Raw genomic sequence first — 13,330 nt, 5'->3', positions numbered from 1 at the left:
TTCTAAATTTTCAGAATTTGATGCAGTTACTATTCGCCACTGTGAGGTGGCGAATAGCAGAATCGACTTACCTGTATCCGCGTGTGCAGGTCCCCCGACGTGTCCCTCCGGCGCTCTGCTCCGTCCTCAGGCTCCGGAGGCTGGTCTGTCATGTGTGCTCCCCAGCAGAGCACAAGAAAGTTTAGAAAAAGAAAACAATTTTTTTTTTTTCTAATCCGTCATGTGGTCTGATGGGAAACCACATGACAGACCAGCGAGCCGGAGGCTGCTGCGCGGACAGGTAAGTCAGAGGGGGGAAAGGTGAGCGGAGGGGGGAGGGGAGTACGAAACTTACCGCATCTGTTGGCAGTGCTGCGCATGCGCTGGGTTTACGAATGTAACAGCGCATGCGCAGCACTGTTTCCAGACGCGATAAGGTAGTGTAGGCAGGAAAAGTATCTATTTCCCGAAAAGCTGTCATCGCAAAAATGACAGCTTTTCGGAATAGATACTTATGGAGAGGTGGAATGATGAATTCCACCTATAATTAGCTAGAACTTCATGAGAGTTCTAAAGCTAATTATCTCCATTGAATTTTTACGTTTAATGAATAGGCCCCAAAGAAAGAAAAAAGAATCCCCATAGGAGTGCACTAATTCTTCCCACTATCAACATAAAATATAACTTTTATTAGAATGATTAAATAACCACCTCAGTGGAAAGATTAAACACACAACAAAATATAAATCAAAAGAAAAAAATAAATAAAATAGTATGTAAAATACTAATAAGTGCTCAATCATGTGTGTCCTGATTATAAATACTCAATGGTATGCTGAATGTAAGTTGACTACAATCAAAATATACTGGTGCCTAATAATAAATATAAATAATAACAGTATTAGGTGGCCTATTTATCTATTATGTCCCTCAATATCGCATATATACTATCTACCTATATGGAGTGCACAATTAATATACTGACACTCTCTCTTATATAAAATATATAGTTCCTGCGATCTTATAAATATTAATAGTAGGTAAATATACCTCACACAATGTATGTGCACTATCAATATATAGCCATCATAGAATCTTATATAGAGATCTCCACCAGACACAGAGTATCGTAGGATATTTAATGTACAACAGGCATCCTTAAGTGATCATGTATCATAACAATCCATCAGTTTGGAGATACATAGAATGCTGCACATCTACCTAATACTAAATATTCGGGAATCGTGTAACTGATATATTTAGAAAGGCTGCCGCGTGTACTGGCAGCGTGAGCGGCTTGTCAGCTGGAGCCTGCACTGACTCTGCAGCGTCGTGCGGCTTACAGCTCCACTCGTGACAGCCGTATATAGTGCACAGCGTGGGTCATACAGTTGCAGTAACAAGTAATTTAGATCTCCATCAACACATTTAGCAACATATTAGACACACGTATACTGGCACATTAAACGCCTGACGCGCGTTTCGCAGTGCTTTTTCAAAAGGCAGACCAGAACAAACCTCCTGATGCTTCTTAAATACCAGCATCCTCCTATCAATCTCCATTCTAACATGATTGACATAATGAAGAGCCAATCACACAGGGCGAGTGACTGACTAAGTCTGGATATTGTATATCCCCTAGAAAAACGTTTATTTGATACATTATTATAACTGTCCTGTTAACACAGTATCATGCAATCTACTACTCCATTCCACCTATTTATATTGTATTAAGTTCATAAATATTACCATCTAATGTCTAATAAATCTCAAATATTTGAAAATCATAAATATATTAACACGTGCAAATATATCCATATTAATATATCTCCATGTGATATATTGCAGTGCATCAATTAAATTATAACAATCCATAATTAATTCAAAATATCTAATTAGATGTTAATTAAAATAACTACAACCTTTTAATTAAAATTTTTTTTTATATATATACATATATATATATATATATATATATATATATATATATATATATATATATATATATATATATATATATATATATATATATATATATATATATATACATACATACATACATACACACACACACATATTCTCCTACCAATACATGCTAATAGTGACCATGTGTATTCTAGTCAAAAAGTGCAACCCTAATTGATAACTGTAAATGTGTATACTCTAAAATATACAGTCATACAAACCATAATATACATAACCTATATATAATCTGATTCTAACAATTATATCTGTGTTCTTAAATAAAAATGAAATAATTATAAAACTAATGTGTAAACACCAATAATAGTGAACAAACTCAAAATAAAAATCTATTGTGTCGAACTGTGATTAATATAAACAAATAATTGTTCTCCATATTACTAACATAAAAACGAATCTAATGTGAATAATGTGACTACAAACTTAATATAATACTGGAATGTGTTATGATATTAATATCTCTGTCCAATAATCTCCAAAAATTCAAATACAGGTTGAGTCTCCCATATCCAAAATGCTTGGGACCAGGGGTATTTTGGATATCGGAATATTCCGTATTTTGGAATATATGCAAACCATATTGAAATGTCTTAGGAATATGGCCCAAATCTTAACACAGAATGCATGTTATATACATAGCCTGAAGGTAATTTTATACAATATTTTCAATAATTTTGTTGCCAAAACAAAGTTTATGTACATACATGAATTTTATTTATGTTTCATATACACCTTATACACACAGCCTATAGGTCATTTTATACTTTATTTTTAATTATTTTGTGCCTTAAACAAAATTTGTGTACATTGAACCATCAAAAATTTCACTATCTCAGTCATGCTAAAAATATTCCGTATTTCGGAATATTTGGATATGGGAGACTCAACCTGTAGTAGATTTACAGAAACATAGAATAATTAATATTCTCATTCATCCCTTTCGGGTACACACTATCCAAAAGAAAAATCCACCTAGTTTCTCTACGCAGCAATTCCTGTACTAAATTGCCTCCTCTCAAGCCAAGTTGTACTTTATCTATACCGAAGATTTTGTAACATGTAAGAAAGTTGACAGTTACAAAACGGTAGACACAAAAATGGTCGACACTTTATTTTTTTGAGGGGGTTAGGGACTTACCGGATGGTTCGAGTTAGGCACCTACCCTGACGGTTAGGATCAGTCTCCAGGGGGGGGTGTTTAAAAAATAAAATAAAAAATGCGTCGACCTCTTTTACCCATCGACCTATTGACTGTCTAACATCTGGTGTCTAGCTAGACATTATCAACATTTTTACTATCCATCTTTCAATCCACACCCAAACATAATGTGGTCACTGATTTATTTTTTACATTTCTGTTAAATTAAATAAAATGAATGTATTTATTTTGAACACACAAAACGCTCACCCACGTACGTTACATGCATGTACACATACAGTATACACATAGGACATTTCTAGGCTGCAGACTACACACAATAATAAGTAATTCTCATAGGACTTGGCAGGGAAAACACTTACCAGGAGCAGCGCTGTAGAATTGGCCAGTTGTAGAGCCGCTATAACCCCCCATCATTGGTACACCACCACCAAAGCACATCATAGGCATCGCCATTGGCATGGCTCTACACATAAAGCCTGAAGAAAAAAAAAAAAAAATACAGTATACAATAATACAAAGCTCAGTTTATGCGGTCAGAGAGGGGGGTGTGAACACACACACACACACACAGTGGGAAACCCCCAAAGGGTGATTATCTACAAAGCAAATGATTTAAAAAATAAATTAGTACAAAGTTTCTTTAAACAAAACAGAAAATCTCTAACAGTTCTAAGAAAGCTGGCAATGTATTGTGTTACCAAATATACCGAGAGGGCCTTATAGGGGCGGCAAAGTATCCGGCATCACCTGTAAACACATTACACATTGGAGTACCTCCTTTACGTCATCTTCCATGGGTACAAATTTGGAAATTTGAAAGCATTATCCGCCAACCTACATTTATTATATTTGTAAATAGGCTGTATTTGTGGTACGCAGTATGTTGGAAGGACAACCCGCAGTCTCGAGGTTACATTTTTAGAACATAAACTGAATGTATTACAGGGTCCCAAGGCTTGTACTGTAAGTCATTCATGGCATGTTTCTATAATACAGGGCATTGAATATACTGTATATCTCCCAGAGCCTTTTGGATTTTTCCTTTGGACAGAATGGTTCCCCCATGTACTAAATAAATCCATCAAAATGAATAATATTTAATTCATCTTCAGGATAGATAGAGTAATACTGACAGTATATAGAATGGGAATTGGTATGAGATGCTGGTGGCTGAATAGCCCGAATGGTACAGAATTCCGAAAGGGGCAGGTAAGTACCCTAACACTCCCTTATTCACCCCCTCCCCCCCAACCCTCCCCTAGTGGTGCATAACCCTAGTCCCCTCTTCCCACACCCTAAACCTAACCCTCCTGGGGGATCCCTAACCCTCTCTCCCCAGTGATGTCTAACCCAAACCCCCCCCCCCCCCCCCCTTCCCGTAGCCTAATCCTCCCCGGGGGTTGCCTAATCCTAAGCCCCCCAATGGCTAACTGTGCATACTTACCGCCGTTTGGGATGCAGACGTCGGTATCCTGTCCTAATGTCATTCAGGATATCGGCAACGACATCATACCTGCGTCTGGATTTCCGGCATCGGTATTTCGACTTCCGGCATATAAACTGCATCCCATAGAAGGACTTCTGATGGTGTTTGATCAGGGTAAGCCATCAACACAGATGTTCTGAATAGTGAATCTAATTTTTGTCCTTTATTACTTTGGCTTTGTATACTGTATTTAACTTCTGGGTTTAATAGTTTAGTTCACAGGTTCTCAAACTGTCCTCAGGACCCCAAACAGTGCATGTTTTCCAGGTCTCCTCACAGAATCAAAAGTGAAATAATTAGCTCCACCTGTGGATCTTTTAAAATCCATCAGTGAGTAATGAATACACCTGTGCTCCTGCTGGGTGACCAGGAAAACATGACCTGTGTACCGAGGACAGAGTTTGAGAACCACTGGTTTAGTTGATTTATTTGGGCTCTCCAAGCAAATTCAATAATATTTAATTTTTAAGAATCTCAAAATAATTTATTGTGCTGAATTTGTTGCATGGTCCTGGTGGGTCTCTATTCTGGGAGCGTTGCTGTGGCTTAGCCTGCAGAGCCACACAGCAACATGTTCAGTGTTATTCTTATGCATCATTGGGAATTATGTAATTAAAATTGCTAGAACTGTAGGTGTTACTTAATAATACAGTATCGTAAACACCTGCAGTCAGGACAGATTGGATTATTAGCTGCCCCTCATTGGTTGAAGGTGGCTTAAAATATAGCATCAGTAGTGAGTCCTCTACCTCCCTCTGAAGAAACTGCCACAGGTAATGGCGGAGAAACGCGTCAGTGTATTGGATTTAGATGCAGCACTTTCACCCGATTCCACCATGAGCATTCACTGCCGGCAAAAAGGACCAACGACTACTAACTTCGGGTAACTGCTATAGCGGCTTGTGATTTGCCCCTGCTGCACTTCGCTCTTCCGCTTTGCTGCTAACGCAGTGCACCTCCTGGCGGGGAGTCCCGGAGCACAGCCGCACTTACAAAGTTTATTATTGCCACACTGTGATCCAGCGGCTGCAGCGCAATGCATTGCTAATGTGAGCTCAACAACTTCTGTGTACTGACAAGTGTCTGACAGTGGGGAATATAGGAACGGGATCACAGGCATCTGTAATAGCCCCCACTGTGCATCACTTCTGCTCCCTGGTTCCTTTGTGCTAGGTGCTTAGCAGGAGCGAGCACTGAGACCTGGACCATTCATACTGAGTGAGGATTCTGGCATCAGACTATTCCATATATCCAGCGCACCTGCCCAATATCACCTTTGTACGCAGATTTGGGGAACTACAGTATACACGTATCTCTATTGCGCACTGTGATCGTGCAGTAGTGTATCCAACGACACCGATAATGAGCTAATGTCATTTATACTGTGCTCTTTTGGTGGATTTGTATGATCAAGTGCAAAAGACTGTGGTTCTTATAGGACTAAAGAACATTATATGATATTGATTGGTGGGAACATTAATCTCATTTATTGAGGGCCAGACTGTGCTTTTACATTAAGTGCTGAGATACTCATCTACGTGATGTGTGTGTGTTGTGTGCTAATGGATTTTCTATATATTTATCATTTTATTAGCTCTAAAGCATTCTGTGCTCCTATTGGTGGTTGTTATACCATCATAACTCATTAATGTAAAGTATTTATACCCATTATTGGTTTTCTAGTAAAACTTGTGTTACATATGTATGTGATCTGTGTGTATAACGCTGTGTTACATATGTATGTATAAAGCTGTGTTACATATGTATGTGATGTGTGTGTATAACGCTGTGTTACATATGTATGTGATCTGTGTGTATAAAGCTGTGTTACATATGTATGTGATCTGTGTTACAGTGATAGATGTAGCGGAGTGTGGCAGAAAGAAACAACCTGCCCTTGCTGTGCCCTACATGGGGCATAATCGTACCTTCATGTTCTACTACAGAGCATTGTGCAGCCAGAAGGGAGTTACATACCTGGAGCCGGGATGTCCCTGCGCACCGTAGTACCCTCCACCAGTGTCTTAGAGTCCTTGTTGACAGCTACAAAGGCTGTAAGAGAGGAGATGACTCCGGACTGTAGACTGGTCTCCAAGATTCTCTTCTTTACCTCCTCCGAGTCTGAGTCAGTTCCGTGCTGCAGCTGCGAGATCACGGCTTTGGCTGCCAGTCTGTGTATGGTGGGTCTGAGAGAATAAGACCAGTTATTACATGGGGGTAATCAGGGCTTTGGCTGCCAGTCTGTGGATGGTGGGTCTGAGAGAATAAGACCAGTTATTACATGGGGAATCAGGGCTTTGGCTGCCAGTCTGTGGATGGTGGGTCTATCAAAATGAGACGAGCTAGTATATAGGGCAGAGGTTCCCAATCACGGTCCTCAAGGCTCCCCAACAGTTCATGTTTTAGAGATGTCCATGGTTGAGCACAGGTGACTTAATTAGTACCTCGGTCAATTTGATTTTACCACCTGTGCTTAACCATGGTTATCACTAAAACCTGAAATGTTGGGGAGCCTTGAGGACCGCGTTTGTGAACCTCTGACATAGGAGGAATCAGAGCATATCATACATTACATACTGTAGTTAATCCAATTAAAACAGACGGATTTAACGGTCAGTACCAAAAATCCTCTCTTGTGACATACAATCTGGGGGACAATGAATTACCATGGCCGTAAATTAGGGTACATTCAGCTCTGGTTGCATGCAAAACTTTACACCCAAAACTGGTGTCTTTGGCTACAAAATATTAAATTTTTAGAACTCCATGAATGTATGAATAGACTACAAGGTGTCTGCTTTGAAGAACGGTTACACAGAGGACCCGTGTTAAGCTACCTTAGACACGATCACCGGTCTTGTAGACTGGGCTACCAATATTTAAAAACACATACTTCCCAGAGGGTCAGCATGATCTACTTGGCCACTGTCTGCTTGGTCGCTGACCAATCTCACTTTTTGTGCACCATAGAGCAGCAAAAGGCTGCCACTCACATAGAATGCAGCAGCTATATCCACACCGACCAGCAGTGCTCAGACAACGTTGCCACCATCAGAGACCATGTTTTGGCCTGCAGTTGGTATCAATCACCTGGTTTAGGTGTAAAACAGGTAAAAAAGTTCTGGCACCAAGACCACTGCGTCTCAATGCAAAACCAGAAACTGAGCTACAAAAGCCAGAACAGCTAACGCTAAAACTTATCTGGCAGGTGACATGGCGAGCAAGAGTGACGCCTTCCACATCACAAGATTAAGATCCACCAAATAAGGAGGTTTAAAAGGTATTTCTGTAGAGCTGAAAAGTCTATATTGAGATCCCAAGGGACAACCAGGGGAACATAAAGGTTGAACTTCTGGGTTGATAACAATTTTACACTGGGAAAGATGGAAGAGCTGACACCTGCGCCTTCAGGAAGGCCAGGTTCAATGATCTGAGCTATCCTGCAAATTGACAAGACTAACTAGCTTGAACAAGGATGTGTGTACCCACTTTCTTTCAAATTAGGAGATGTAAATCTTCCAAACATGGTGGTAAGTTTTGGAAGATACTGGTTTCTGGGCCTTTATCGTGGTCAGAATGACATAAGAATGGACTGACTTAGGATATACAGCCAGAAGGGCAGTTGTCAGTGTGGGTCTGCCAACATTTTGAGGATGCTGGAACATATATGTAGCACTAGAACCGGCGTGACCATCATTGAATCCACTGGGATAGTATGTGGTTCCCTTGTGCGCGTTCCATAGAGCAGCACTTTGTGGTTCTATCGAGAGGCCATTAATTCTATCTCTAGCAGATCTCAAAGTTCCACATGTTGGTCCTTGGTGGGTGATTTATGGGATGGCCGAGGCATTGCTCGATTTGATCCAAAAAGGTGCCACCTACAAAATGTAGGGCTATGCCTGAAACACAGCCCAAAGAACAACATTTATCTCTAGGCCTTTTGTTAAAAACCTTGCCTCAGCCCTGGACCAAAATCCCTGTAGACAATGGCCCAGCGTGACTGTGCCACATCCCTACAGACTGGCAACCAGCGTCACCACAGTCCACACTCAGTCAGACAGAGCTGACTCTAGCCCAAGATGTGTGTCTGGCAACTGAAACACTTGGGTTGCTAAGAGATGATTCAAACAAGAAGAAGTTGCAACTGAAATATCTGTGGATGTAAAACAAAATTGCTTTGTAGTCTATCCTGCTGGCAAGTTTTTGCAGAGAACACCACTTGCAAGAGCATGGCAAGAACTTGCCTCTTGACGACCATGATGTCTCCTCTGCCAGGAACACCATGTGATGAAGACGAGGCCCAGAAACCCATGGGCGGTTATGAGGTGAAGTTGGACTTTGAGAAACTGGTAACTCAACCACGTTGTCCCAAGGTCTCAGTTGTCAGCTGCAGATGAGGTCAGAGAAGTGTGCCAGATCTCACTTTGGTAAATTGTGCTGTATATGCCATATCTGGAATCTGGATGGCCTCCTCCTCATCACTGTTAGATAACCCTCCAGGGAATGAGAACGGCCACTGCGATGAGGGGACAGGACTTGTAAACTGCTGCACTTTTCTCCTCCCAAAAAGTCAAAGCCAGAAACCGCACCACTGTGACCGCCAATTCTAGACACTGGAGGGACAAATGCAAATAAACGTTCCCCCACAGGAACAGGATGCAGGAGTCAGAGGGAAAAGCTTATTCGCAATGAGTGAGATGGGGGAAATAGAGCGGTCAGCGCAGACGTTGGGGACATAGTGTCGCTAATCCCCCATACTCACCCACCAGAGGGGTTCTATACATAAACCGCAGCCCACAAACTAGTTTACTATACATATTACGCCTAGTCCTCGAACAGTGCCCACTACACTACATGGTATCTCACATATCGGATGCCAGAAAAGAATTCATTTAGTAACTGTTGCAGACGGGCACACGCCAGCCCATTGATTAACTGTGACTCACTAATAGTTTTAAATTGTTGCATGACCATAGAGGGTCCTGGGCACAAACTTTTCTTATACTTGTCTATATAAGAATAAAAAACATATGTACCGGTCAGCTTTCTCCACTGTAAGCGGGAAACGAAGATTGTTCTTTAAAATGTCATCTTTAAACTTGTACTGCAGACAGACTTCTCCCTCCGCTTCATTCTCCACCTATATAATAGGAACAATATAAATATCACGTTCCGATGCTTATACCATAGGCGCCATAGTCCTCATGGTCTAAGCATCTAGCGCTGCATCACGCAAAGGGCCTAATTCAGCACGGATCACACAGTTGCGTTCCCATGCACCCGCTTGCTGCGAAAATATGCTAATGAATGCACTCACACGGCAACCGCAGCACTATACCAAGACGGCCACTGTATAAAGCCGCATCCGCAAGTCAGCCAAAACTCGGTAACATCGGAACCATCCGCACAGCTGTAGTTGATCTGACCCTACCGCACAAACTGCTAAACTTCCCTTCACCATCTAGACCTCTGCCAGCGTATACAATCGCAGGGTATTAAGCATGCCTGCGTTCTGCCGACCACCCCCGGTCACTCTGAAGACCATGCGTGCTCACTGCGATCGCTTCTCAATCGTAGCGGACAGTTTGCGCAAGAGCACTGCAATGCATAATGCAGTATGCAAACATAGGCCCAGAGTCTCTAACACTCCTCCCTCTGTACAAGGAGCAGTGATACATAGTACACAGGTTACAGACTCACGGATACAGACGTAACGCACCTTTCCCGTCAGCTGGGCGTAGACAATAGACCTCTGACCCTGAAAGATGGCGGTGGGGATTAGGGACAGGAGAATGGATTCCACTCCGGAAGGCAGGGTCCATGTCAGAGAGACGTCCTTCACGGTGGGCTGTAAGGAGCATTTTAGGGCTCGGAGAACCTGATGGGGTTGAGAAAGAACAGCCAGGAATAAGAGGTCACCGTCCGTGCATTACTCCCGCATGTCACCCGTCCGTGCATTACTCCCGCATGTCACCCGTCCGTGCATTAATACGCGTCGTCTGTCTGTGTTAGGATAATGTAGACTACCTACTGGCCACCAAACACCTCTCTCTCACAGAACCTGATAGGATTAGAGAACTCTAAATTTAAGATGAAAGATTAATATGTGTGTTATTACTACATGTAGTACATGAATGACGGTCCCCGGCCTGCCACCAAGAGAGCCTCTCCCCCCCCCCCCGCCCAGCCTGCCACCAAGAGAGGCCCCCCCCCCCCCCGGCCTGCCACCAAGAGAGGCCCCCCCCCCCCCCCCCCGGCCTGCCACCAAGAGAGGCCCCGCCCCACCCCCCAGCCTGCCACCAAGAGAGGCCCATCTGATCCCAGCAGTGGGACTGGAGCACCTTTGCAGTTTACACCCCTTTAATATCCCTTGGGGGAGTATTGATTTATTTGGCAGGAGTGGAGCAAAGGGCGTCCCGCTAGTCAACACTGTCTGCAAAGAAAGAGGTTAAATACACACATATAGTTCAACATTATTACTCCATCAAGTTACATGTAATACAATTTACCCAACTCCATATCATCTCACATACATACCCTAACAGTACATGCATTACTTCTCAGTGAACTAAATAACTAATATAACCGATTATCTTTACACTTAACCAACACAATGTCTCAAGGTTAAACCCAAACTGTGAGCTGGGTGGTGCACAGGGCTGGTTTCTGTCCTTAGCCCAGCGATGTTCCCTGGACAGTAACGGTTATGCTTTGACAGTTGTAATACAAAGACGACGCCCTCCAAGGGAATGACGAAGTTTCTTTCATTAAACAGCTGCAACAGTCGCTCGTCTCTGCCTACTAAAGGTGGGTACACAGTCCCACGGTACGGTGTACCTGCCGATGCGACCCACGTTCCCAGGCCAACATATTGGGCAGTCCGTAAACACGGGGCGATCCGTTGCCCGACCACCCGATATGCCGGCCCCCGCCGCATAGCGCTGCATGGGATAGTCAGCCGCATCGCCTGATCTTTCACATGTTCAAAAAGATCAGGCGATGTGATGGACGACTCCACGGGAGCACGCAATGCACGATATAGTGCGTACACACGGAACAATATTGACAATTTGTCATTCCGATACGTCGAATCGTTAGCAATATCGTTCCGTGTTTAGGGGCCTTAAGAGAAGTGGCGATCCGGATTTGAAGTAGCAGTCAGATGTAGCTCTAGGGGCTTCGCACCCCAGCCTGGACTATGGGGGTGACAGATATACGATGTAGAGCACGCAGGCTACAGATATACGATGATACTTCATTTATTTTAAAACTTGCAACATCACACACACATACACATATATATATATATATATATATACACATATACATATACATACATACATATACACACACATATACATATACACACACACATGATATAAATATACATAACAAAAGACTCCCAGCTGGACAAAAAGAGGTTATCCACCACCCACTCAAGGGGGCTTCAACTGACCCCACCGACGGAACCAGCTGATAGAGTCTAGCCTCCCCCTATCCAAATCCATCATCCTCTTCACCTCTTGTAGAATCAAACCCACCACCACTTCACAGAGGAGGACCTTTCTCCGTATGGAGACATGACACCGTGCACCCCACGTGTGGTACCCAACCACTAAACTAACTAAAAAAAAAAAAAAAATTGTGGTCAAATTAAATCCACCGTACCTTCTGACTACCCCATAAGCCCACTCAGGGTAACTAAGACCCGAAAGGTATGGGATTCCAATGGCCCTCGATACCGCCTCAAACTTTTACATTAAAAGGGGCACTCAAGCAGGAAGTGGTCCATTGTCTCCTTCACCCCTGGACATTCCTCCCCTGGACAACCACGTTCACTGGCACTCCTCCACTTGAGGTTCCCTCCAACATAAAGCTTTCCATGAAAAGAGAGCCAGGCAATATCTTTAAACTTTGGCGGTATCCTCTGTGAATTTAACAGAGCTAACCCGTTCGAAGCAGCATTACCCGGGCTGTCCCTCAGTGACAGTGGGACATGAAAGTGAGTCTGCAAAATTCTGTTCCCCAACTCCCTCCTGGAACAGCTTTTGACTTCACTCACTGCCACATCATATCGCTTTATCACCTTCAAACGCTGGATGACATAGATCGGGAGTTAACCATGTCGAATCTGAAAACTTTTCACTTGGTCACCATCTATCCATAGACTGGGGAAGGGAGACACCCATGGTCTGAATCCCTCTACTCAAAAGCAGTCACAAAAAAGATCACAGGATTTACCATATCTAAACTCCCATCTTTCCTAGGTTGTAGGCAATACTTCTCTAAACTATGTTGGTCCTATTCCCCCACAACAGCAGAAAGAATAAGGAGTTCAATCTAGCCCACATAGATTGAGGCAGAAAGCACACAACTGACATACAAGAAGATAGGGACCAGGTAAGTTTTGCACAAGTCAACCTTTTCCCTAAAAGATAACTTCCATCTTTTCTTTCTTGGTAGCATCTTCCAGCCTTTTAACCCAGTTTAGAGAGGCATAATCACCATGATCAAATTTGATGCCTAGGATTTTAATCTGATCGCTGACCTGGGGAAGCTGTCTGGAAGGGAAAATTCATCACCTTCCTCCTCCATCAAAAAAAAACTTTGGACTTTTCCCGATTTACTCTGGAGCACGAGGCTTCAGAATACTCACAAATGAGATGTTCCATGTCACAGGCCTCTGCCTGAGAAGACAGAACTCCTGTGACAATCTGCGT

General features: G+C 42.8%; 1 protein-coding gene across 2 annotated transcripts in view; it reads right to left on the bottom strand.

Moving 5' to 3' along the window:
• The window catches only part of LOC148481354 (von Willebrand factor A domain-containing protein 5A-like), a 95,324-nt gene that overhangs the window by 18,317 nt on the left and 63,677 nt on the right, over window positions 1–13,330 (bottom strand). For both annotated transcript variants that reach the window (XM_088453598.1, XM_088453599.1), the window contains exons 12-15: window positions 10,330–10,488; window positions 9,647–9,750; window positions 6,588–6,796; window positions 3,484–3,600 (exon numbers count right to left, since the gene is read on the bottom strand). In XM_088453598.1, the coding sequence (XP_088309724.1) occupies window positions 3,484–3,600; window positions 6,588–6,796; window positions 9,647–9,750; window positions 10,330–10,488 (589 nt within the window). The remainder of the gene's footprint in view (window positions 1–3,483; window positions 3,601–6,587; window positions 6,797–9,646; window positions 9,751–10,329; window positions 10,489–13,330) is intronic.

This window comes from Taudactylus pleione, unplaced genomic scaffold (genome assembly GCF_031769625.1).
Source record: "Taudactylus pleione unplaced genomic scaffold, aTauple2 ptg000584l, whole genome shotgun sequence".
NCBI classification, from domain to species: Eukaryota; Metazoa; Chordata; class Amphibia; order Anura; family Myobatrachidae; genus Taudactylus; species Taudactylus pleione.
The sequence above is the reverse complement of the archived record's forward strand: the minus strand, read 5'-3'. Positions and strand labels throughout refer to the sequence as shown.